The sequence below is a fragment of the Carcharhinus amblyrhynchos genome, chromosome 8 (genome assembly GCF_965287045.1).
Source record: "Carcharhinus amblyrhynchos chromosome 8, sCarAmb.v2.hapA, whole genome shotgun sequence".
NCBI classification, from domain to species: Eukaryota; Metazoa; Chordata; class Chondrichthyes; order Carcharhiniformes; family Carcharhinidae; genus Carcharhinus; species Carcharhinus amblyrhynchos.
The window spans coordinates 15,655,023-15,681,538 of record NC_137331.1 but is presented as its reverse complement, the minus strand read 5'-3'; the positions used below and the strand labels follow the sequence as shown (position 1 = coordinate 15,681,538).

At 44.5% G+C, this 26,516-nt stretch overlaps 1 protein-coding gene across 1 annotated transcript in view; it reads right to left on the bottom strand.

The window, feature by feature from the left end:
* Positions 1-25,764, bottom strand: part of LOC145346928 (regulator of G-protein signaling 22-like) — a 208,311-nt gene extending 182,547 nt beyond the window's left edge. Inside the window, 4 exon segments of the mRNA XM_080194805.1 lie at positions 6,770-6,881; positions 9,109-9,215; positions 9,673-9,744; positions 25,660-25,764. Coding sequence (XP_080050931.1) covers positions 6,770-6,881; positions 9,109-9,215; positions 9,673-9,744; positions 25,660-25,764 — 396 coding nt within the window.
* Between the last annotated feature and the right edge of the window lie 752 nt (positions 25,765-26,516).

Below are 26,516 nucleotides of genomic sequence, written 5' to 3'. Positions count from 1 at the left end.
CCCCCCCCAAATGGACATATAGGATGAAATTTTACAAGATTTTTTCTAAATCTCCAGCTAGCATGAAAATGGGAGAGTTCCTGATCTGTTCTTCAGGTGAGTTTTTGTGCTGAATCTTATGAACTCAATCTTTGAAAAAATGGACTGGCTTGTTTCTAGCCACTGGAGGCAGTGGGCAAAGCTTAATTTGCCAGACAGCTTGCAGCTTAGATCAGAGTCACAAACTGTGCATGTGCAGAAAAAGCTAAAAAAAAGCAGCTCTTCTGACAGAAGATACAGCCTCCCCCTCCCTCATGGAGATCAGTGACCCCCCCCACCTCTCCGCCAACCAACATTACAGATCCCCTTACCCCTCCCAGACACCTTGCATATGGCCCCCTTAGCACTCCCTGGCCCTGAAGGCTGACTGGCATGACCTTTGCTCTTCCCTGCCCCGACGATCACCAAATCCCCCTCCCTCACAACTCCCGCTCCCGGCTCCATCAGCACACCTGCAAGTGCTGGCTTGGCTTCCCCTCCAAACTGCATTAAACTCACTGGAATGTTCTAACAGGCACATGACTCACCCAAACGGCCTGTAACTGATCTGCCCTAACAAGGGAAAGCGCCATAAACACCTCAAGGATGGACAGGCAGGCAGGCAGTGCAGAAAGAAATGGTCTCCAGGAAGACAGCTTCTCATTTTTCTGATGCTGATTTGGCCAGGCTGCAGGAGGCGCTGGTGGGAAGATGGGCCACCCTCTTCCCCCAGCAGGATGCCGTCCCAGGGTAAAGGATGGAAGCACAGCATGGCAAGTGGTGGCAGCATGTGTTAATGCCAGGGCACTGGCCAGGATAACCGGGAAGCAATGCCGCAAAACACTGAATGACCTAATTTGGACAGCAAGGGTGCCCTGGTTTCCTCCCTCATTTATTAGTAATTTATTATATTGTGCAGTTCTGGCAAAAAGGGCATCCATGACATAGGAGATGCAGTGATATGCTGCCAAATATAAGATATCGCCAAGTTCTGCACTTGGAATATATTCATACTGTAATGAAGTTACTGTGAAAATCCCCTGGTTGCCACACTCCGGCCCCTATTCGGGTACAGTGAGGGGGAATTTAACACGGCCAATGTATCTAACCCGCAAAGTTTTCAATTCTGGTTGCCACACTACTAAGAGGCTTTGGAGAGTTATCTGCATAACAGGTTTGAGGTTCTTGCTTCCAGGCTGGGCGAGAACGAGGCAGGTGAGGTTGGTGAGCAAACTGCACACGGTACAGTGCTGCAGCAGGACATAGGCAAAGATAAAGGGAAAAGGAACGTAGTAGTGATTGGGGATAGTGGGGTGAAGGGTATTGACACTGTCCTTTGTCACAATGACAAAGTGCACAGAAGGGTGTGTTGTCTGCCTGGTGCTCGGGTCCGGGATGTCGCATCTGGGCTGCAGAGGAACCTGGAGTGGGAGGGTGAGAATCCGATCGTTGTGGTACATGTGGGTGCCGGCGACGTAGGCAAAATGCGAACTGAGGATCTGGGGAGGGAGTATGAAAAGCTGGGAATGGAATTAAAAAGTAGAACCGACAAGGTGGTTATCTCTGGGCTACTGCCTGAACCGTGTGCAGATGGGCGTAGGGTTGACAGGATTAGGGAAGTGAATGGGTGGCTCAGGGATTGGTGTGGGAGGAATGGGTTTGAATTTATGGGGCATTGGCACCAGTATTGGGGTAGGTGGGACCTGTTCGGGCGGGATGGGGGTTGGTCTGAACCGTGCTGGGACCAGACTGCTGGCGAATCGAGTAAAGAGGACTGTAGACAGGGCTTTAAACTAATTAGGAGGGGGGAGGGTGCGAGGGTAGGTGACCTTACGAGGTCTAAAGTTAAGGAGAGTGTACATGTAAGGGAAGAGGCCGAGGATGTCCCAATAATAGAGGGAGTAGGGGGCGTGAGTATAGTTGGTGGCGTTGCGGCAAATAGGGTCCAGGTGAAGGCTGGGATGAAAGCGCTTTATCTGAATGCACGAAGCATTCGGAATAAAGTGGATGAGCTGATGGCGCAGATCGACACAAATGGATACGATCTGGTGGCCATTACAGAGACGTGGCTGCGGGGTGACAGGGACTGGGAGCTGAATGTACAGGGCTATCAAGTGTTTAGGAAGGATAGGCAGGAGGGAAAGGGGGGGGTGCGTAGCTCTGCTGATTAAGGATAGCATCACGGTGGTAGCAAGGGATGATATTGGAGCCAAGGAGCAGAAGGTGGAATCGTTGTGGGTGGAGATTAGGAACAGCAAAGGGAGGAAGACGCTGGTGGGTGTCGTCTATAGGCCCCCGAATAATGATCTGGAGATGGGGCGGGCTGTTAACGCGTAAATAAGTGCGGCGTGCAGGAATGGGACGGCCGTAGTTATGGGGGATTTCAATCTGCATATTGATTGGTCGACCCATGTTGGACGTGGGGGGCTCGAGGAAGAGTTCTTGGAATGCTGCCGGGATAGTTTCCTCGAACAGTGTGTGTTGGAGCCGACGAGGGAGTGAGCTATCTTGGATCTGGTACTATGTAATGAAGCGGGTAGAATTAGGGACCTTGTAGTGAAGGATCCTCTTGGGGAGAGTGATCATTGTATGGTGGAGTTTCTGGTGCAGATGGAGGAGGAGAAAGTGGGTTCCCGGACACGCGTCCTTTGTTTGAATAGAGGGGAATACGGTAGGATGAGAGAAGAATTGGCGAATGTGGACTGGGAGAGCGCGTTGGAGGGAGGGTCTGTTGTGGAGCAGTGGAGGATCTTTAAGGAGATCTTTCTTGGTGCTCAACGGAAATTTATTCCGATGGTCAAAAAGGATAGTGGGAGGAGAGGTAATAAGCCGTGGATAACAAAGGAGGTGAAGGAAAGTGTTAAACTAAAAGCGGAGGAATTTAGAGTAGCTAAGAGTAGTGGGCGAGAAGAGGATTGGGAGAGGTTTAAATGTCAACAAAGATTGACAAAGAAGTTGATAAGGAAGGGTAGGAGAAACTATGAAGCTGGGCTAGTGCTTAATATAAAAAAGGATAGCAAGAGTTTTTATAAATATATAAAAAGGAAGAGGCTGGCTAGGGTGAATGTTGGTCCTTTAGAGGATGAGAAAGGGGACCTAGTGGTAGGGGATGGGGATATGGCTAAGATATTGAATAACTTTTTTGTTTCTGTCTTCACGGAGGAGGACGTGAATAATTTGCCGGGTGTTAGCGATGGAAAGGTGGTAGGACTGGAGGGTCTTAATGACATTACTGTTACTAGAAAGGCGGTGCTCGACAGACTGGAGGGGCTGATTGTGGACAAGTCCCCAGGACCAGATGGAATGCATCCGAGGGTTCTGAAAGAAATGGCGGAGGTGATAGTGGATGCCTTGGTGGTTATTTTCCAAACGTCGCTGGATTCCGGGGAAGTGCCGGATGATTGGAAAACGGCTAATGTTATGCCATTGTTTAAGAAGGGTGCCAGGCAAAAGGCGGGGAATTATAGGCCGGTTAGTTTAACGTCTGTGGTAGGTAAAATGTTAGAATCTGTCATTAAGGAGGAAATTGCGAGGCATCTTGAAGGGAATTGCTTGATAGAGCAGACGCAGCATGGTTTCATTAAAGGGAAGTCGTGTCTGACAAATTTACTGGAGTTCTATGAGGATGTGTCTAGGGCGGTGGATAGAGGAGAGCCGGTGGATGTGGTCTTTCTAGATTTTCAGAAGGCGTTTGACAAAGTGCCTCACAAGAGGTTATTGCAGAAGGTCGAGGGACATGGAGTTGGGGGTAGGGTGTTAGCGTGGATAGAGGATTGGTTGTCAAATAGGAGGCAGAGAGTGGGGGTCAACGGGTGCTATTCGGATTGGCGGATGGTGACTAGTGGAGTGCCCCAGGGGTCGGTGCTGGGGCCTCAGCTTTTTACCATTTATATAGATGATCTGGAGGAGGGAACCGAGTGTAGAGTGTCGAAATTTGCTGATGACACCAAGACTGGGGGAATGGCAAATTGTGCGGAGGGTGTGGAGAGTCTGCAGAAGGATCTAGATAGGCTGGGTGAATGGGCCAGGAAATGGCAAATGGAATTTAATGTTGGCAAGTGTGAGGTGGTCCAATTTGGTAGGAAGAATGGTAGGAAGGACTATTACTTACGGGGCGAAAAACTGCAGCAGGCGACGGTGCAGAGGGACCTCGGGGTCCTTGTGCATGAGTCGCAAAAACCCAGCTTGCAGGTGCAGCAGGTGGTCAGGAAGGCGAATGGGATGCTGGCCTTCATAGCGAAGGGGATTGAATATAAAAGTAGGGAGGTCTTGCTGCAGCTGTATAGGGCATTGGTGAGGCCGCAACTGGAGTACTGTGTGCATTTTTGGGCGCCGCACCTGCGCAAAGATATTTTGGCCTTGGAGGGAGTGCAGAGGAGGTTTACTAGGCTGATACCGGAGTTGAGGGGGTTGAGCTATGAGGAGAGGCTGAATAAACTGGGCTTGTACTCGTTAGAGTTTAGAAGAATGAGAGGAGATCTCATTGAGACGTATAAGATGATGAATGGGATGGATAGGATAGAGGTGGAAAGACTCTTCCCGCTCAAAAAAGACAATAGGACTAGGGGGCACAGCCTCAAGATAAAAGGGGGGCGGTTTAGAACAGAGTTGAGGAGGAACTTCTTCACTCAAAGGGTGGTGAATCTCTGGAATTCTCTGCCCGTTGAAGTGGTGGAGGCTGCCTCGCTAAATATTTTTAAGACGCGGGTTGATGGGTTTTTGATAGGAGAGGGGATTAAGGGTTATGGGGAGAGGGCGGGAATGTGGAACTGAGCAGCGACAGATCAGCCATGATCTTATTGAATGGCGGGGCAGGCTCGAAGGGCTAGATGGCCTACTCCTACTCCTATTTCTTATGTTCTTATGTTCTTATGAGAGGGTACAGAAAAGATTTACTGAGATGGTGCCTGGTATGGAGGGCATTAGAGAAGAAGAGAAGAAGTTGGAGAAACTTGGTTCTTCCTCACTGCAACAATGGAGGTTGAGGGGGAACCTGATAGAAATCTACAAAATTGTGAGGTACATGAACAGAGTGCATAGTCAGAAGCTTTTCCCCAGGATGGAAGAGACAATTACTAGGGGACACAAGTTTAAGGTGCGAGAGGCAAGGTTAAAGGAGATGTACGAGGCAAATTTTTACACAGAAGGTGGTGGGTGCCTGGAACTCACTGCCAGGGAAGGTAGTGGAAGCAGATACTATAGTGGCTTTTAAGGGGGTTCTGGACAAATACATAACTATGTTGGGAATAGAGGGATACGGTCTCTGGAAGGGAACAGGGTTTTAGTTCACACGGGCAGCATGGTCAATGAAGGCTTGGTGGGCCGAAGGGCCTATTCCTGTGCTGTAATTTTCTTTTTTCTTTGAAGCTTCTGTGGAGAAATAGATTGATGTTTCAGGCTCATGGCCATCTGTTGGGCAGTATGCTGGCACAGTGATTAGCGTTGCTACCTCACAGCACCAAGGACTCGTGTTCGGTTTCCGGTTGGGTCACTGTCTGTGTGGAGTCTGCACATTCTCCCTGCGATTGCGTTGGTTTTCTCTGGGTGGCCTGGTTTCCTCCCACAGTCCAAAAGACATGCTGGTTCGGTGCACACTAGATTCTCCCTCAGTGTACCCGAACAGGCACCGGAGTGTGACGTCTAGGGGGTGTTCACAGTAACTTCACTGCAGTGTAAGCCTACTTGTGACTAACAATAAATAAATAAAATTAATCAAATTGGCCTTGAGAACAATTTTAGTGGAAGATTATTTAAAATGTAAATATTCTGGATAATAGTGAGACAAAATCAATGGATAATATAGCAGGAATCCCATTATCAATGCAGTATTGATAATGGCACCAAAACTCAATGTCAACAAAACGAAGGAGATTGACATCGACTTCAAGAAGCATAGAACCCGTCTATATTAATGGGTATAAAGTAGAAAGAGTCGAGAGTTTCAAGTTCTTAGGTGTCCTGGTCCCCCCATGCCGATACTATAGTCAAGAAAGTCCATCAACATCCCTACTTTCTCAGAAAACTAAGGAAATTTGGTATGTCAGCTACGATTCTCACCAACTTTTATAGATGCACCATGGAAAGCATTCTTTCTGGTTGTATTAGAGCGTGGCAATGGCTCCTGCTCTGCCTAAGACTGCAAGAAACTACAAATGGTTCTGAATGTAGCCCAATTCATCACGCAAACCAGCCTCCCATCCATTAACTCCGTCTACACTGCCTTGGCGAAGTAGCCAGCATAATTAAGGACCTCAGACATTCTCTCTTCCACCTTCTTCTGTTGGGAAAAAGATACAAAGTCTCAGTCAAGTACCAACTGACACAAGAACAGCTTCTTCCCTGCTGCCCATTAGATTTTTGAATGGACCTAACTTGCATGAAATTGATTTTTCTCTACACCCTAGCTATAATTGTAATACTACATTCTGCACTCTCTCATTTCCTTCTCTATGAAAGATATGCTTTGTCTGTATAGTATGCAAGAAACAACACTTTTCACTGTATGCTAATACATGTGGCAATAATAAATCAAATCAAATCAAATGTATTCAATTCACAAATGTTTAACCAATTCTGCATGATACCTCTACTGTAAAGGGGCAAAATCAGAAAATCAGCTGTTAATCATGATTTGATCACAGGTCAATTTCACTCTATTTTGCTCAGAACAGTACCATTAAATGTAATAAATGTCTTGTTGGATTTTTCTTAATACTTCTCTATTGTTTTAAGTTTTCAGCTGCGTACTTACCAACATCTCTAAATGGCTAATCTCCTTCCCTTCATGTAATTCATACTCTTCAATAATCTGCCGAGATGTTGAGATCTGAGACCAAATACTGCCAACTGACAGGAGAAGCTGGCTGTGGGAAAGAAGTTCATGATAATTTAATAGAAAAAATTGGAAAATATAAAATAATTATTCTATTAAAAGGATAATTAACCATGGACTGAGCCCATCACCAGTAGGTATATAAGGATTATCAGTTTCATTGATTTATTTGGGCCAATGCTTTATGTAGTACGCAATAAAGACTTGTGAATTAACTCACACAAGTATCAGAACATGTTCATATATGAAATCATTGTATGTAAATAGTTTTCGGAGGTTGTTAAGACAGAATGATATGTCTTAAATAAGTTTCTGTATTCTTCTGTAGGTTAACTGTGAGTCTTCACTAACTGCTAGAGCTATACTATTTGCCCATTTAGGTTCAAGCTAAGAGCTGGCTCCATGCTAAGATCTATAGCTGCCTCTGCTCAAATCCACACTGACCCTTGATCATGTATCTTCTTATTTCACTGTGGGGTTTACACTGACAATTTTTTCTCTTGAGTCTCACATTAACTCTAATTTTGTCTGACCCTTGGGGGCAGCACGTTGGCACAGTGGTTAGCACTGCTGCCTCACAGCATGAGGGACCGGGTTCGATTCCCCACTTGGGTCACTGTCTGGGTGAGTTTTATTTTTCATTCGTGGGACATGGGCGTCACTGGCTGGCCAGCATTTATTGCCCATCCCTAGTTGTCCTTGAAAAGGTGGTGGTTGAATCGCTGCAATCCATGTTCTGTGGGTTGACCCACAATGCCGTTAGGGAGGGAATTCCAGGATTTTGACCCTGCAGTTGTGAAGGAACAGCAGTATATTTCCAAGTCAGGATGATGAGTGGCTTGGAGGGGAACTTACAGATGATGGTGTTCCCATTTATCTGCTGCCCTCGTCCTTCTCGATGGGAGTGGTCTTGGGTTTGGAAGGTGCTGCCTAAGGATCTTTGGTGAATTGCTGCAGTGCATCTTGTAGATAGTACACACTGCTGTTACTGAATGTCGCTGGTGGAGGGATTGAATGTTTGTAGGTATGGTGCCAGTCAAACAGGCTGCGTTGTCTTGGATGATGTCAAGCTTTTTGAGTGTTGTTGGAGCTGCATCCATCCAGGCAAGTGGGCAGTATTCCATCACACTCCTGACTTGTGCCTTGTATCTGGTGGATAGGCTCTGGGGAGTGACGAGTTGAGTCACTCAATGTCAAGGGGTGGTGGTTAGAGTGTCTCTTATTGGTAATGGTCATTGTCTGGCATTTGTGTAGCACAAATGTTACTTGCCACTTGTCAGCCTAAGCCTGGATATTGTCCAGATCTTGTTGCATTTGAACATGGACTGCTTCAGTATCTGGGGAATCGTGAATGGTGCTGAACATTTGCAATCATCAGCGAACATCCCCACCTCTGACTTATGATGGAGGGAAGGTCATTGATAAAGCAGCTGAAGATAGGACACTCTCCTGAGGGACTCCTGCTGAGATGTCGTAGGGCTGTACTATTGCCAGCATGTTATCAGAGCTCATTGCCTTTGCAGTATCCAGTGCTTCCAACTGTTTCTTAATATCACATGGAGTAATTCAAATTGGCTAGAGACTGGCATCTGAGATGCTGGGGATCACCAGGGGAGGCTGAAATGGATATCTACTGGGCACTTCAGGCTGAAGATTGTTGCAAATACTTCAGCCTTATCTTTTGCACTGATGTGCTGGGCTCCTCCATCATTGAGGATGGGGATATTTGTAGAGTCTCCTCCTCCTTGTTTAATTGTCCATCACCATTTTTGACTGGTTGTGGAAGGACTGCAGAGCTTAGATCTGATCTGTTGGGTGTGGGATTGCTTAGCTCAGTCTATCACTTGTTGTTTTTGCCATTTAGCATGCAAATAGTCCTGTTTAGTAGCTTTGCCATTTTTAGGTATGCATGGTGCTGCTCCTGGCATTGCTCCTGCTCTCTCCATTGAATGTTCTCCATGTGTCTGCGTGGGTTTTCTCCGGTTTCTGAAAGACGTGTTGGTTAGGTACATTGACCCTAACAGGCAGCAGAGTGTGATGACCAGGGGAATTTCACAATAACTTCATTGCAGGGACTAATAAATAAACTTTAACTTTTACTTTACTTTACACCACACCTTATCCAACCTTTATTCAATGTATTTGGAGTTGTACTAGTTTATTTCATTTCTTACATTATTGTCAGTCCCATATAGTTACATTGTTGCATCTGCATTATCTTTATTACTACATTATCACTATTACTACATTTTCTTTACCTTATCTTCCCCCTTTGAGTCCTTGAATTTCTGAAGGCGTCACAACCCTCCCACCTCTTTTGCAGTTTTGTTTGGAGCGTGGAAGGCTCTGACATTGTTGGTTCTTCCTGTTGGTTTGGAGGATGACTGGGTATGAAAGCACAGAAATCATAGAATCCCTACAGTACAGAAAGTGGCCATTCAGCCCATCGGGTCTGCACCAACAACAATTCCACCCATCTCTTATCTCCGTAATCCCACATATTTACCCTGCTAATCCCTCTAACCTATGCATCCCGGGACACTAAGTGGCAATTTTGCATGCCAATCCACCTACCCTGCACATCTTTGGATCCAAGCACATCTTTGTACGCTTTCATTCTTTTCTTCCACTCCTTTATGTTGAACTGCACTTTGGGTCAGTCCAGTTGTTGCTTTTGATCAGTATTTGCTGCTACTTTAACTTGTTTCTTACAAGAGTATGTTCATCTCCTTGTCACATCTTTCACTTTTTCATCAAGTTGTATCAATGTTTTTTGTGGTGAAGGAAGCGCATTCCAACAATGAGAAAATTGGTATACTTACCTCTGTTTTCCACTGTTGTCCATTGACAGTTTCTGCCAAGTTCCTGAATCTCTTGTGGCGTTGGCTTGCTAGCTGGGAATGGCAGTACATACACAGTGGTTGCTGTGTTGACTGCTGTACCATTGTCAGGGTTGGAGGTACAGACTTCTCAGACTGCTGATCACTTTGTTTCACCTCTTCTATTGGAAATGTCCCAGTTACTTCTTGGATGGTTAACAGACCTGACCATTAAAGGTCTTCCAGATATGTAGTTAAGGTGGATTAGCCATGGTAAGTGCATGGAGTTACGGGGAAAGGGTTGAGGGGGTTGGCCTTGGATAAGATGCTCTTTCTGAGAGCCGGTGTAGACTCAATGGACCAAGTGGTCTCCTTCCACACTGTAGGGATTCTATGGTTGTATCTTTAATGAAAATGGAAAAGGCTGTTCCATAAGGAGACAATGTCGTTCAGAGCTGAAGACCCAGTCATGATATTCTTTTTTTATTTGAATACTCAGGAATGTGCAATTGTATTTGGTAAATGATAGTGGTTATCTTGACATCAGCCATCTTGAGGAGATCCAAGGCTACACAGACATCCCTGCTCAGGAGCAAGAAAGGCTGGTTATGGATGACGTACATCAGCTTGAAAATCTGTTTTCCATTATACCTCAGTGGTTCCAGTATCATGATTTCAAGTCAGATTTCTCTGAGCCCATAAAGTACTGTGTCCGTTGTTCGAACCCAAAGTCTTTCAACCATGACTCTATGTCAGACAGGACTATCACTCTGTATATTTTTTAAAAGATTGTTGGATGGCCATTGACAAAAGAGTCCACATTCTGAATTGAGAAAGCAAGATCTTTAACTTCATTCAAGAGGCATGGTGGTGCCTCTTTTTGGTTTGCAATATCAATTCATGGATCACTATTAGGCCTTCCACACATTTCCGAGTCCTTACCTTGTAAATTATTCCATAGGTTCCAATCCTGTTACATCGGAAGCATTGGGCTATATTTGTAGGATATTGATCTCATCTGCGAGGATGCTTCGCTCCACAGCACTGGCATGGGCGCTCTGCTGCCTGGTTCAGAAATTGGTCTCCCTGACTTATAGTGTCCCTGTGTCTTTGTCACCTGACAAGATGGACTGCACCATATTTTATTCTCTCCTCTTAAGATTGTCCTGTACTCCTTATGGAGTTCTGATTCTAATTTTCCCAGAGTGAGAGCATCCTTGCCTTATAGGTTAGATAGTGCATTGTTGCTGTCCCTACATTATTCTATCTCTGATGAGTTCAGATTTTAAGTCTCTATATTCACACCTTTCTGACACCCTATAAAGATCATTGAAGAATCAATCAACTGCTTCTCCTGGCAGTTGAATTCACTGAGTAAATTTAGTTCTTTTGGATATTTTGTTGCTCAATTTTTAAAATTCATTAACAGCATGTGGACATTGCTGGCCATTTATCACCCATCCCAATTGTGCTTGAAAAACTGCTGCAGGCCCTGAGATGCATGTACACTTATGTAGAGAGGGAGTTTCAAGAATTGATCCAGCAACAGTGAAGGGAGGGTGATATACTCCCAAGTCAATGAGTGACTTGGGGGAAAGCTTCCAGGAGATGAAGTTCACAGGTATCTGCTGCCCTTGTCTTCCTAGATGGTAGTGGCTGTGAGTTTAGAGGGTTGTGTCTAAGGAACCTTGGTGAGTTCCTGCAATCCATCTAGTAGATGATATACACTGCTGCCACTGTTCATTGGTGGTGGAGGGATTGAATGCTTGTGGAAAGGGTAGCAATCAAGTGGGTTGCTTTGTCCTGGATAGTGTCTAGCTTCTTGAGTGTTGTCGGAGTTGCACTCAGTCAGAAAAGTGGAGAGTGTTCCATCACTCTCCTAACTTGAACTTTGTAGGTGGTGGACAGGCTTTGGGGAGTGATGAGCTGCTTGCTGCAGGATTCTGAGCCCTTGACCTGGTCTTTTTATCCAGCTTTTTTTTTAAAGTTTTATCCAGCTGTAACATAATTCACCACCTTTTAATCTTGATGCCCAATCGAATGAAGGCAAGCATGTAATATACTTTCTGACCACCTTTTCCACCTGTGCTGCTACTTTTAAGGATCTCTGGACCTGCATGCCCAGCATCAATATTCTCCTTTTTCAATAGACTGATCATATTTTACAAATTTTAAACCGTCAACCATCCTCAGATTTTCTACTCACTTTGAAAACATTATAAACCTTCCAATCTAATACTATCCTTATTCACTTTTCCTCAGTGTTTTTTCCCCTCAAGGGAATGCACATGCATTGAGAATGTTATTTTCTCTAAATGATTACTCACCTATTGTCATACAGTTAATCTAAGTTCTGAATCCATCTCAGCCAACTTGCTAGAGGAGCTACATGTTTCTCTAAATTCCTGATATAAACCCTGTCCAAAATTATGATTAGTGTCAGGCAGCCTACAAATTCCTACATGTTTTTTCTGCTCTTTGATATTTCTCAGCTCCACTCTTTCTGCTTCTACATCTTGATATTCGAGGCTAAGATTCTGTCTCATTGTTGTCTTTGTCTCATTCTTTATTTTCAGGGCTATCCCAACCTCTTTTTTATTTTCCCTAACATTTCTAGAAATCAAGTACCAAGGACTGTTGGGTATTTACCAATATTAACTATATTATTTCCATTATTTACCTTAATTTAAGCCATTAACTCATCTTTCATTGTTCAAACATTTCATGCATTTAGTCATCGCACCCTTAATTTTAACCTGGCAGTTCAATCTTGAGCAATAACCTGTTAAAATTCTGTTTCTTGCAAATATAAAATACAAGTTAAAAATCTAACAGGCAATGTTATTTTTACCACCACCTCACTCCATTAATTATTGACAAACCATTTCCCATTATAGCATGACATATGAACTCACTCCTTAGTCTCTTCTTTGCTGATAGTACTGCTGAGCAGATTCCCACTGAACTTTGACAATTGACTATTTGCTGGAACAGCTGTTTGGGCCGAGTGAGACATAGTATTTCGTTTGTGTTTCTGTCCTTGGCATTTCTTTTGGACATTATCAGGCTGTTGGAAACATTGCAGAAACATAATTAGATGAAAGATATTCACATAATTAGATGAAAGATATTTTTTCTTTTCTTGTAATGAAATCTAATTTATGTATTTGAAGGCAATTTTAGACATATCATTGCCTCTGCCAAATGGGGTTCTTTAACTGTCACCTACAGTTGCTTCTGCATTTTGTTTTCTTTTTCAGTGTTGGGACCATTTTTTAAAATTCCTGACATTGCTACAATATTGGTCCTCATGTTGTGTTTCCATATTAGAGAAACTTTTCAGAGATCCACCACCCATTGTTCACTTCCATATTAAGAGATGTATTAAATTGTGCAAGTCAGCTGTTCTCTCATGGCTTTGGGCTCTTTGTTGAGATCTATAATCACACGATAACATGGTTAATGTTAGCTGCATGCTATAATCATGATAATAATCAGGCAGCACAAAGTTGATGCATTTCCTTCATCGCAGATGGTACGATGGCATAGTGGTTAGCACTGCTGCCTCATAGCACCAGGGACCCGGGTTCAATTCCCGGCTTGGGTCATTGTCTGCGCGGAGTTTGCACGTTCTCCCTATGTCTGCATGGGTTTCCTCCGGGTGCTCTGGCTTCTCTTACATTCTGAAAGATATGCTGGTTAGGTGCATTGACCCAAACAGGTGTGGAATGTGGTGATTAGGGGAATTTCACAGTAATTTCATTGCAGTGTTAATGTAAGCCTTACTTGTGACCAATAAATAAACTTTACTTATTGAATGGGAATGGTGCATCTGAAACTTCCAAGAATCTAAAGTGGATTACATCTTAAAAATAATATAGTTGAGAAACATTGTATCTGCAAGCTCTAAAGGCAATCTTTAAGGATGTGCCGTGATTAGCAGTTACAACTGTTGAGTCCAGACCAAATTTAATCCAGGTTATGGGGATCTCACTCTCAGGTTGAACTGCTAACAAAAGCCTTGCCTTACCTCCTTTGGGAAGGTCCACAGTATTAACTACCAGTCAGACACTTAAGTGGTCAGTGGTGGACATTCCCTTGGATCAAGGTGACTCCACATGAACTGCCTGCCAAAGAGGCCAGCAGCCCTACAAAACAATTGGTGCTACTGAGGGAGCAACAGTAGCTGTTAGTATTGCATTTACCACAGGCATCACTAGGATTAGTGTGTATAAAACATAAGAACATAAGAAATAAGAGCAGGAGTAGGCCATCTAGCCCTTTGAGCCTGCCCTGCCATTCAATGAGATCATGGCTGATCTGAAGTGGATCAGTTCCACTTTCCCACTTTCTCCCCATAACCCTTAATTCCCCTGTCTATCAAAAACCTATCTACCCGTGACTTGAATATATTTAGCGAGGCAGCCTCCACCACTTCAATGGGCAGAGAATTCCAGAGATTCACCACCCTCTGAGTGAAGAAGTTCCTCCTCAACTCCGTTCTAAACTCCCCCCTCCTTATTTTGAGGCTGTGCCCTCTAGTCCTGTTTTCCCTTCTAAGCGGGAAGAATCTCACTACCTAATAAAAATAAAGAACAAAGAAAATTACAGCATGGGAACAGGTCCTTCGGCCCTCCAAGCCTGCACTGACCTCATGTTGCCTGACTGAACTAAAACCCCTACCATACCGGGGATTTGTCAAGATGCCCCTTAAAAGTCACTAAGGATGGGTATCAGAGGAATGGGCCACTTGCTGGCAGTAGTGGAGGAGAAGGCAAGTGTTTAGTTCTCAGTGAGCCCTCACCTTCCCGCTGTTCTGTGGATCAGGCACTGAGAGTCCCCTGCACCCCCGAGTGGTTAAATACCTTTTTCAAGATAATTTTGGATCACCCTTGCAGCAAATGACCGCTTCATATTTTTAGCCTCTCCAATTCCTAAGGTATGTAGTTCCCCCTTTGGCAGTACTGGCAGAAAATGATGAACTTCCATCAATGTAAAATTGTGCAGGTGTTATAATACTCTCAATGACTACTGAAATTCTCAACTGGATTTGTCCAGGCACTGAAAGCTGGTCTTCAAAGTCCTTTTTCCTTTGACATCATAAAGCTCATTGCTGAGCTGTGAGACAGCAGTGCTAATCACTGTGCAACCTTGCTGCCCAAAAAAAAACTAAGTTCCGCCGGGGTACTCTGTTGCAAGGTGTTGTTACAACTAGGAACACGAGAACATAGGAACAAGGGTTGGCCAAGGGGCCTGCTCCAAGATTCAATAAGAGCATGGTTGATCTGGCTGTTGAAGTAGGGAATGGATTAATGAACTTTGTAATACTTACTGATTTGCAAAAAAGTATTCTAAGACTTGTTTTTGTGTATCCCAGGCAGATAAGAAAACAGCTGTCCCTGCTGCTGTACACAAGTTTTGATTTTCCCAACTAATTACGTTCAGAATGTGGCTAGTATCTATTTTTGTGTCTTTAATATTATGGACTTCTGCCTAACCTAATGGGGCTTACATGCATGCCTTCGTATATATTTGTTATGAAGTGTTTATGTATATGCTGTACAGGTACCTACGAACATAAAATTATTATACCGGCCCCGTTACCTTGTATGCAGTTAACTTGTTTGTGCCGGCCTGTATATTAGCTAATAGCTATTCACACCACAGGTGTTGAGACATGGGACAATTGTGGCCTTGAGATAACCATGAAGAAACCACTGAGACAGCCATGTTCACACGATGGAGGACAAGCTACAGCCTAGAAACCTACCAAACATGGGAAAATGCGTACGTGCTTGGGGGGGTATAAATATATGTTCTTAATTTGTGTTTGGAGAAAAGCCTGGGGAACCCCTGTTAGGAACCAGTTGTGTCTCCCAAAAGCTTTTGAATAAACCTCCTATACTTCACTCACAACTGGTCTCAGAGATATTGTTTTACCTACAACAATTTGTGCGGAAACCCGGAATCGGTTTATGGGTCTGGTCGAATGTCCACGACCGGAGCTCCGGAATAAATCACCGAACTTAAAATTACAGTAGGTGCAGTAGGGGTTCATCTGTGATGAAGAGTGTGAGTGTGTGAAAGAGGTCTGAACTGAACATATACGGACAAGGAGGCATTTGCCTTTACACCCAGCCTTAGACCGGTTGTTAAGAGGGGTAGCCCTCCACGCGAAGCTCAGGATATTGAAATGGGTGTGGAGGCTGGAGAAAGATGCCTGGGGTGTGATGTTCAGATGTAATGTTACATCTAATGTTACGCTAATGTTACGCCGTTGTTTAAGAAGGGACAAGATTTACGAACATTTGGAGAGGTTTGACATGATCAGGAATAGTCAGCATGGATTTGTCAAGGGCAGGTCGTGCCTTACAAGCCTAGTTGAGTTCTTCGATAATGTGACTGAACACATTGACGAAGGAAGTGCCGTGGACGTAGTGTACATGGACTTCAGCAAGGCGTTTGATAAGGTCCCCCATGCAAGACTTCTTGAGAAGGTGAGAGGGCATGGGATCCAAGGGCCTTTGGCCTTGTGGATCCAGAACTGGCTTGCCTGCAGAAGGCAGAGAGTGGTTGTGGATGGGTCTTTTTCTGAATGGAGGTCAGTCACCAGCGGAGTGCCTCAAGGATCTGTTCTGGGACCCTTGTTGTTTGTCATTTTCATAAATGACCTGGATGAGGAAGTGGAGGGATGGGTAAGTAAGTTCGCTGATGACACGAAGGTCGGTGGTGTTGTGGATGATCTGGAAGGATGGCAAAAGTTGCAGCAGGACATAGATAGGATGCAGGACTGGGCGGAGAAGTGGCAGATGGACTTCAACGCGGATAAATGTGTAGTCGTCCATTTTGGCAGAACCAACGGGATGAACGAGTACACTATCAAGGGCAGAAGTCTGAGTAGTGTTGAGGAGCAGAAGGATCTTGGGGTCCGGGTCCACAGGACTCTTAAATCGGCCTCGCAGGTGGAACAGGTGGTCAAGAAGGCGTATGGTGTACTGGCCTTCATTAATCGAGGGATTGAGTTTAGGAGTCGGGAGGTAATGCTGGAACTTTATAAGACCCTTGTCAGGCCTCATTTGGAGTATTGTGCGCAGTTCTGGTCGCCTCACTATAGGAAAGATGTAGAAGCTATTGAAAGGGTGCAGAGGAGATTTACAAGGATGTTGCCTGGACTGGGAGGCATGCCTTATGAAGTTAGGTTGAGGGAGCTGGGACTCTTTTCCCTGGAGAGACGAAGGTTGAGAGGCGACCTGATAGAGGTTTACAAAATGTTGAGAGGAATAGATAGGGTGGATTCTCAGAGGCTATTTCCCCGGTTTGAAATGGTCGCTACGAGAGGACACAGATTTAAGGTGCGGGGAGGGAGGTTCAGAAGTGAAGTTAGGGGTAAGTTTTTCACTCAGAGGGTGGTGAGTGAATGGAATCGGCTGCCGTCAGTGGTGGTGGAGGCGAACTCGCTGGGGTCTTTTAAAAGACTTCTGGATGAGTATATGGGGTTTAATGAGATTGAGGGTTATAGATAGGTCTGTAGGTTGGTAGGTGATGATGTGATCGGCGCAACTTGTGGGCCGAAGGGCCTGTTTGTGCTGTAGTGTTCTATGTTCTATGTTCTAAGGGTGCCAGGCAAAAGGCAGGGAATTATAGGCCGGTTAGTTTAACGTCTGTGGTAGGTAAAATGTTAGAATCCGTCATTAAGGAGGAAATTGCGAGGCATCTTGAAGGGAATTGCTTGACAGAGCAGACGCAGCACGGTTTCATGAAAGGGAAGTCGTGTCTGACAAATTTACTGGAGTTCTATGAGGATGTGTCTAGGGCGGTGGATAGAGGAGAGCCGGTGGATGTGGTCTTTCTGGATTTTCAGAAGGCGTTTGACAAAGTACCTCATAAGAGGTTATTGCAGAAGGTCAGGGGACTTGGAGTTGGGGGTAGGGTGTTAGCGTGGATAGAGGATTGGTTGTCAAATAGGAGGCAGAGAGTGGGGGTCAACGGGTGCTATTCGGATTGGCGGTTGGTGACTAGTGGGGTGCCCCAGGGGTCGGTGCTGGGGCCTCAGCTTTTTACCATTTATATAGATGATCTGGAGGAGGGAACCGAGTGTAGGGTGTCGAAATTTGCGGATGACACCAAGATTGGGGGAACGGCAAATTGTGCGGAGGGTGTGGAGAGTCTGCAGAAGGATCTAGATAGGCTGCGCGAATGGGCCAGGAAATGGCAAATGGAATTTAATGTTGGCAAGTGTGAGGTGGTCCACTTTGGAAGGAAGAATGGTAGGAAGGACTATTACTTACGTGGCGAAAAACTGCAGCAGGCGACGGTGCAGAGGGACCTCAGGGTCCTTGTGCATGAGTTGCAAAAACCCAGCTTGCAGGTGCAGCAGGTGGTCAGGAAGGCAAATGGGATGCTGGCCTTCATAGCGAAGGGGATTGAATATAAAAGTAGGGAGGTCTTGCTGCAGCTGTATAGGGCATTGGTGACGTCGCAGCTGGAGTACTGTGTGCAGTTTTGGGCGCCGCACCTGCGCAAAGATATTTTGGCCTTGGAGGGAGTGCAGAGGAGGTTTACTAGGCTGATACCGGAGTTGAGGGGGTTGAGCTATGAGGAGAGGCTGAATGAACTAGGCTTGTACTCGTTGGAGTTTAGAAGAATGAGGGGAGATCTCATTGAGACGTATAAGATGATGAATGGGATGGATAGGATAGAGGTGGAGAGACTCTTCCCGCTCAAAAAAGACAGTAGGACTAGGGGGCACAGCCTCAAGATAAAGGGGGGGCGTTTTAGAACGGAGCTGAGGAGGAACTTCTTCACTCAAAGGGTGGTGAATCTCTGGAATTCTCTACCCGTTGAAGTGGTGGAGGCTGCCTCGCTAAATATTTTCAAGAAGCGGGTTGATGGGTTTTTGATAAGAGAGGGGATTAAGGGTTATGGGGAGAGGGCCGGAAAGTGGAACTGAGCCACGACAGAGCAGCCATGATCTTATTGAATGGCGGGGCAGGCTCGAAGGGCCAGATGGCCTACTCCTGCTCCTATTTCTTCTGTAAGAAAGAGACTGAGTGATCGCTGGAGTAGAAGGAAAAGCCGGCTTAATAGTGTAAGCTTAAAGGCGTAAGCTTACTAGTGTACGCGATGATACGGAGGGATCTGATCACCCCTGACAGGTATCACCAGACTCTGATTAGAGCAACCTAGAAGTGGGAGAGTGTAGGAGCGGGAGAGTGAGAAGGGAGAATAGAAGGCTCCAGCTGGTGAGTATAAACTTATCGGTGTTATGGCAGGACAAGGACAGTGGGGACCTCCGGGATCCCTGATAATGAATATATGACTGAGACGGACAAATTCATTGATGAGGAAAGGTGGGGTGGGATCCATCTCACCTGCTAGACCAACAACAGAAATGGTTGGTAAGGGAAAAAAGGGACAGAACTAAGAAAATTGGAGTTCTCTTAGTTCACCAATTGGCCGGCTTCATTGAACAGGTCTCAGCCTCGGGTAAAAAATGGGCTGACGACAAGGAGTGAATTAAAACATTGGAATCACGGATTAGAGAGTTAGAATTACGAAATCAAGTGTTAGAAGACTACGCTGGGGTCCTTACCTCCCTACTCCGGCAGTATGACCGTAAAACTCACAGCGCCTGGGGGCGACTTTGATACTGAGGAGGAGGTCTACGACCTTGCTCCGGTAGCGAAGGCAGGAACAGTAAATAATTCCACTGCCCAAGTTAAACCTGGGCAGCTGGAATTAAAGACGAACCAGATGAGAAACCATACCCACGAATAAACCAGGGAAATGTTAGTGCAAACAGTGGAGGAACTAAACCAAAGAATACATGCTATAATTGTAGAATACCTGGCCACTTTGTCAGAGACTCTAGGGCTCTGAGCGGGGGTAGAAGGAAGGCCCCTCCCTGCCAATTTTATAATCTGAGAGCAGACCCAGTTGGGCTTCCATCACCAAGTAAGGAGGGGACTGACAGGAGGCAGCCCCCATAAGTCTGGGCAACAAGTAAGGTAGAATCTACATGTCTACACTAAAAGAAAGCAGCACACTGACTCTCTGTGTATGACTCTCTGCACAGAGAGATAGAGACAGAGACAGAATGAGAGATAGAGTGAGAGAGAGAGACAGAGACAGAGACAGAGAGAAAGAAAGACAGAGAGAGGGTGTAATTTGCAATTGAGAGCTTCATATGGTGTAATAGGGTATAGTCGATCAAAGTGACTTGCTTCTCTGTGTGCGAGTTTAATAAATTACTTACCCCCAGTTGAGATTTTATGATTGTGCAATTGAAGAGTAGGGATTGGACAGAGATTGGAGATCTGCCATGTGGGAAAGGTGGCATGAAATTACATCTGAAAAGTTGTAAGAAGAGTTAACCATTTAGGCACACAGTAGATTTGATTTTGTATTTGCCTGTGTTGGTTACAAAGGCAGAGCTGTAGAAATAATTAGTCACGTAGATTGCTGCAGTATTTCTTTGTGCATCTGTCCTCCAAGTGACAAGATCCACTTGTGTGCTCTTGTAAAATATTTTTCTGCTGTGCCAGAATTGTAAGCATGTGCAAGGGTCTTAATTTAGTGGGGATTTTTAAATGTGATAAGAATAAATCTTATTTTGAATTATCTGGGTCAGGGTTTTGTGAAATTTGAAAATGTATTCTTGATAGAACTGGCAATGGAAAGAAGTTTTCTGAGTGTTTTGAAGTGATGATGTGAACTTACTCCCCCACCCCTCTGCTGAAACAAGCAGAGAACTAACCCATTCTGTCCCAGACAGGGTGGATCTTTGTCTTATAAAACTTGTAGTAATTTTAGCACATAAAGTCAAAAATCTAACAGAAAAGGGAGTTACATCAGGTAGAATAGTGGTGTGTGTTTAAAACGTGTTACATGGATATGCAAAGTTGTGAATCAAGCACAAAACTAGAGGAGTGCTGATCACAAAGCACATCCTGTTGTAATTTTAGTTTTTGTATTTCAGTGTGTTTGGGTGGTCTGATTACTTATCAAATGTAGGTGATTGTTGTTGCATTAGATTGAGAGCAGGAGTTGTTAAAACCTGTTTGTTTCTGTGAAGTATTTATTGCAGGCAATACATGCAATGTTTTCCAGTTTGGTTTAACTTCAAAAGGGCTGAGGAAGTGTTAAAACTGTTAAAGTATAGGGTTTGTATAAGATTTCTTGAATTTACTTCTGTTTTTGAATTTAATTACTGTTTGGAAGAAAGAAGAATGAAGAAGACTGTCTCAATCTATTTTGGAATGCATGTTGGAAGCTTCCATGTGTGTTTGTGTGTGTTTAATAAATTGGTTTGTGTGGATGTTTTTGTCATTGTTAGCTTTAATGTTTTAATGTTCTTCCCCCTAGTTGTGATTTCCGAACATTGGGTTCGATATAGAGTTCAAATAAAAATTGGAAAACAAATTGAAATTGAAGAAAGGATCTAGACCTTGGAGGGAACCATGTGCTCTTTCCATTGTCTTGAAGTAAAAATTATGTGAGAGTTAATTGAGAAGTTGAGAAGAGAATAAGTAATTTTGTAGAAAGGTAGAAAAGTAGGAACAAAAGAATGATTTTGTAATAATAATAAAATAATAATAATAAAAGAGTATTAAATATACTGTCTATGAGTCAGTTTAAAGTATATCAAGTCAGTGAAGTACAGTATTAAGGTCCGCAGAATATTGCGATTTACAGATGCCTGTTAATTTAGTATTCTGTAACTGGTTAAAATTATGTACTGCCATTGGAATTTCATGTGCCATCTATTGTTCAAGATTTGCCTTGAACTGCAAAACTTAACTCAGTTTAAAAATAGAAAAAACTTAAATTAAAAGGGTTTGGATATCTCGGTTATAATGTGTGAAGTGATATGATACAACTGCCGCTGGATTTTTTTAATATAGTATTGCACTGTCATATAGACCCGAGTATAAAAGCAAAATCCTGAATAACAACGTTGCTAAATGTTGGTGCTAGGCATTTGAACGCACTTCTTTGTAGGTATTTTGTGAAGTACTGCAATGCGGCATTTGCATGCAAGCAAATGATCAAATTAGATATAATGAGTTACATGGCATGCGATTTTAATGGGGAAAGTGATGTCTTTTGGTAGGATTATATACAAATGAATGGATGTCCAGCTGCAGCCGAAAAGCCAGTGCAAAGTGTAACATGATTCACACTAAGCTTTCTATGGAGGGGGGAATATGTAATTAAATGTAGAATGCACTAGCTAAAGCCATACAAACATTGGGAACAATGTGGGCAGAGGTATTGCCCACTATACTAATGAGGCTAAGAGCTACCACAAACCAGACAATCCCTTATGAACTAATGACAGGACAGGCGATGCAATTACCAGAAAGCATCATAACAAATGGGACTGGTGTAGGTCCACTAAAAGATAAAATCAAGAGATATGTTTTGGAACTAAGGACCCAACTCAAAGGGATGCGCAAATTGGATAAAACATTACCCTGGATTCACCCCCAAATGGTATAGCCCATACGAAGTTATCATCAGTGGCGACACCTGTGCCTGCATAGATATGCAAGGCAGGGGTGTCTGGAAACACTGTACTCAATTGAAAGAATATGCCGACACCAATTAAAAACATATAACGTGCTCAATTCACAGATACGTGAGACGATTGACCTCCAAGCAAGCACATCAGGTTCGCGGGAAGTTGCACGCAGGCGATATAGCCTTTGAACCATTGTATAATGGTTGCGCGGATATAATTAATTCACTGTGGCATGTCGGAACTGTCGATCGATGAATTGAGTGCCATATCCTATTCTTATGAGGGCATCTTACAGCGTCTGGAGGTGTCTGTTGCGATCCTCCTCATCTGAGCAGATCCTGTGTATACAGAAGTCTTGTCCGTAGGGAATGGCTTCTTTAACGTGTTTAGGGTGGAAGCTGGAGAAGTGGAGCATCATGAGGTTATCCGTGGGCTTGCAGTGCAGTGAACTGCTGAGGTGACTGTCCTTGATGGAGATGCGTGTGTCCAAGAATGCAACTGATTCCGGAGAGTAGTCCATGGTGAGTCTGATGGTAGGATGGAACTTGTTGATGTCATCATATAGTTGTTTCAGTGATTGTTCACCATGAATCCAAAGGAAGAAAGTGTCATCAATGTATCTAGTCTGTAGCATTGGTTGAAGGTCCTGTGCAGTGAAGAAGTCGTTCGAACCTGTGCATGAAGATGTTGGTATATTGAGGTGCGAATTTGCTCCCCATGGCTATCCCGTGTGTCTGGATGAAGAACTGGTTGCTGAAAATGAAGGAAGTCCACAGTGTTGTGACAAAAGATGGGGTTTCTTTGTACAATGGGTTTCAGGATGCCCTCGATGTAGCTGGAGAGGTTCTTGTACAGGGTCCCATTGACCGATACAATGGGATGGCCAGGTGTGTTTGCCTTGTGTATCTTTGGGAGGCAGTAGAGACCTCTGATGTGGGGAGTACGTGAGATGAGAGCATGAAGGGTGCTCTGAAGGTCCAGATCAAAGATCTTGATTTTGATCAGAGTGTTGAGTTGATGGGTGTGTTTTTTGGTCTGAAACCCATTGTACAATGAACACCAGCTTTTGTCACAACACTACAGACTTCCTACAGAGACTCAGCACAGATGGAGCAGTTGAACCAGGAGCACTCCTCGTCACAATGGATGTCTCGGCCCTCTACACCAACATCCCCCACGACGATAGCATTCCTGCAACTGCCTTAGTACTCAATGCCGGCAACTGCCAGTTTCCAGATGTAATTTTACAACTCATCTGCTTCATCCTGGACCACAATGTCTTCACTTTCAACAACCAATTCTTCATTCAGACACATGGAACAGCCATGGGAACCAAATTATCACCTCAATATGCCAACATATTCACGCATAGGTTCGAACAAGACTTCTTCACCACACAGGACCTTCAACTGATGCAATACACTAGATACATCGATGACATTTTCTTCCCTTCGACTCATGGTGAACAATCACTGAAACAACTACATGATGACATCAACAAGTTCCAATCCATCATCAGACTCACCATGGACAATTCTCCGGAATCGGTTGCATTCTTGGACACACGCAAGGACGGTCACCTTATCACTTCACTGTATCACAAGCCCACAGATAACCTCACGATATTCCATTTCTCCAGCTTCCATCCGAAACACATTAAAGAAGCCATCCCCTATGGACAAGCTCTCCTGCTTAGATGAGGAGGATTGCAACAGACACCTCCAGATGCTGAAAGATGCCCTCATAAGAATAGGATATCGCACTTGACTCATCGATTGACAGTTCTGACGAGCCACAGCGAAAAACCGCACCGATCTCCTCAGAAGACAAACACGGGACACGGTGGACAGAGTACCCTTCGTCGTCCAGTACTTCCCCGGAGCGGAGAAGCTACGACATCTTCTCCGGAGCCTTCAACATATCATTGATGAAGCTGAACATCTCGCCAGGGCCATCCCCACACCCCCACTTCTTGCCTTCAAACAACCGCATGGCCTCAAACAGACCATTGTTCGCAGCAAACTACCCAGCCTTCAGGAGAACAGTGAGCACGACACCACACAACCCTGCCACAGCAACCTGTGCAAGACGTGCTGGATCATCGACACGGATGCCATCATCTCACATGAGAACACCAGCCACCAAGTACACGGCACATACTCTAGCAACTCAGCCAACGTTGTCTACCTGATATACTGCAGGGAAGGATGTCCCGAGGCATGGTACATTGGGGAGACCATGCAGATGCTACAGCAACAGATGAATGAACACTGCTCGACAATCACCAGGCAAGACTGTTTTCTTCCTGTTGGGGAACACTTCAGCATCATGGGCATTCGGCTTCTGATCTTTGGGTAAGCGTTCTCTAAGGCAGACTTCACAATACACAACAGCGCAGAGTCGCTGAGTAGAGACTGATGGCCAAGTTCCGCACACATGAGGACGGTCTCAACCTGGATCTTGGGTTCACGTCACACTATTTGTAACCTTCAGGACTTGCCTGGACTTGCAAAATCTCACTAACTATCCTGTCTGGAGACAATACACATCAATAGAACTCCCACTCACCTGGTGAAGGAGCAGCAAACACTCCAAAGCTAGTGGCTTTTGCTTCCAAATAAACCTGTTGGACTTTAACCTGGTGTTGTGAGATTTCTTACAGGGAGAAAATTCCATCGACCAGCATAGCTAGAGAAAAAAATTCTCCTCATCTCAGTTTGTAAGGGAGGCCTCATATTCTTAAAACTATATCTCTTAGTTCTAGCCTCTCCCATGAGTTAAAACATCCTCCAGGTATTTATCCTGTCAAGTCCTCTTTGGATCTTATATGTTTCAATAAGGTCACCTTTCATTCTTCTAAACTGCAAAATGTCCAAACTGTTCATCTATTTTCCACAAGAAAACCCTTCATCTCAGGAACGAGTTCAGTAAATCTTTGTTTCATTTTGAAAATAATTACATCCTTTTGGTCAAAAAGGTGAAAGTTATTCACAAAATTCCAGATGCAGTCTCACTAATGCCCTGTACAGATGCAGTGAAACCTTCCTCCTTTACATTCAATGACAATGTCACAGGCACCAGTGTCGCCATCCCTGGGTATATCCTGCCTGTCCAGCAGGACAGACCTGACAGTGATGGAAAGTGCAGTGGTACACAGTTAGGAGAGATTTGCCCTCAGAGTCCTCAGCATTGATTCTGGACATCATGGAGTCTCAGGGCACTAGGTTAAATATGCGTAAGGAAATCTCTTGCTGATTACCACATACTGCACTCTCTAAAATGGTGAATGAGTATGTCTCCATGTTGAGCACCAATGGGAGGAAGCATTGAGGCTGGCAAAGGTGCAGGATAAACTTTAATGTCCTTCACCACTGCTCCATGGCACCATTACTGACCGCGCTGGTCAAATCTAAAAGGACATTGCTGCAATGGACAGAACCAACATAGTTGACCTCATCCTCACTAACCTGGCTGCCACGGATGCATCTGTCCATGGCAGTATCGGTAGGAGTGACCACTGCATCGTCCTTGTGATGACAAAGTCCTGTCTTCACATTGAGGATACACGTCATAATGTTGTGTAATACAACCACAGTGCTAAATATCCACATCATGTGCTAAATGAGAAAGATTTTAAACAAATCTAGCAAATTAAACAGGACATCCATGAGGCACTGCGGGTCATCAGAATTACCCATTCTAATTCATTAGGAAAGTGATGGAAAGGATCTCACCAGTGCTATCAAGTGACATTTGCTTAGGAATAATCTGTTCATTGACGCTCAAGATGTCCCGCCAAGGCCACTCACCTTCTGACCTAATTACAGCCTTGGTTCAAACATGGAAAGAACAGCTGAACTTTAGGAGCGAGGTGACAATGGCTGCCTTTGACAGAAAAGCAGCATTTGGCCAAGTATGGCATCAATGAGCCATAGCAAAACAGGAATTAATGGGAATCAGAGAGCAAATTCTCCATTGGTTTAAATCATTCCTAGCACAAAAGAAGTGGGTTGTGGTGTATGGAGGTCAGTCATCTAAGCTCCAGGGCATCATTACAGAATTCCTCAAGGTTGTGTCCTCAGCCCAATCATCTTCAGCTGCCTCATCAATAACCTTCTTTCCATCACAAGGTTAAAAGTCAGGATATTTACTGATGATTGCTCAATGTTCAACATGATTCATGACTCCTCAGATACTAATGAACAAACAAAACAAGATGTCTTGTGTTGATAAGTGGCAAGTGACATTGGTGCCACCAAGTGCCAGGCAATTACCAGCTCCAACAACAGAGAATCTAACCGTTGCTCCTTGACATTCAATGAGA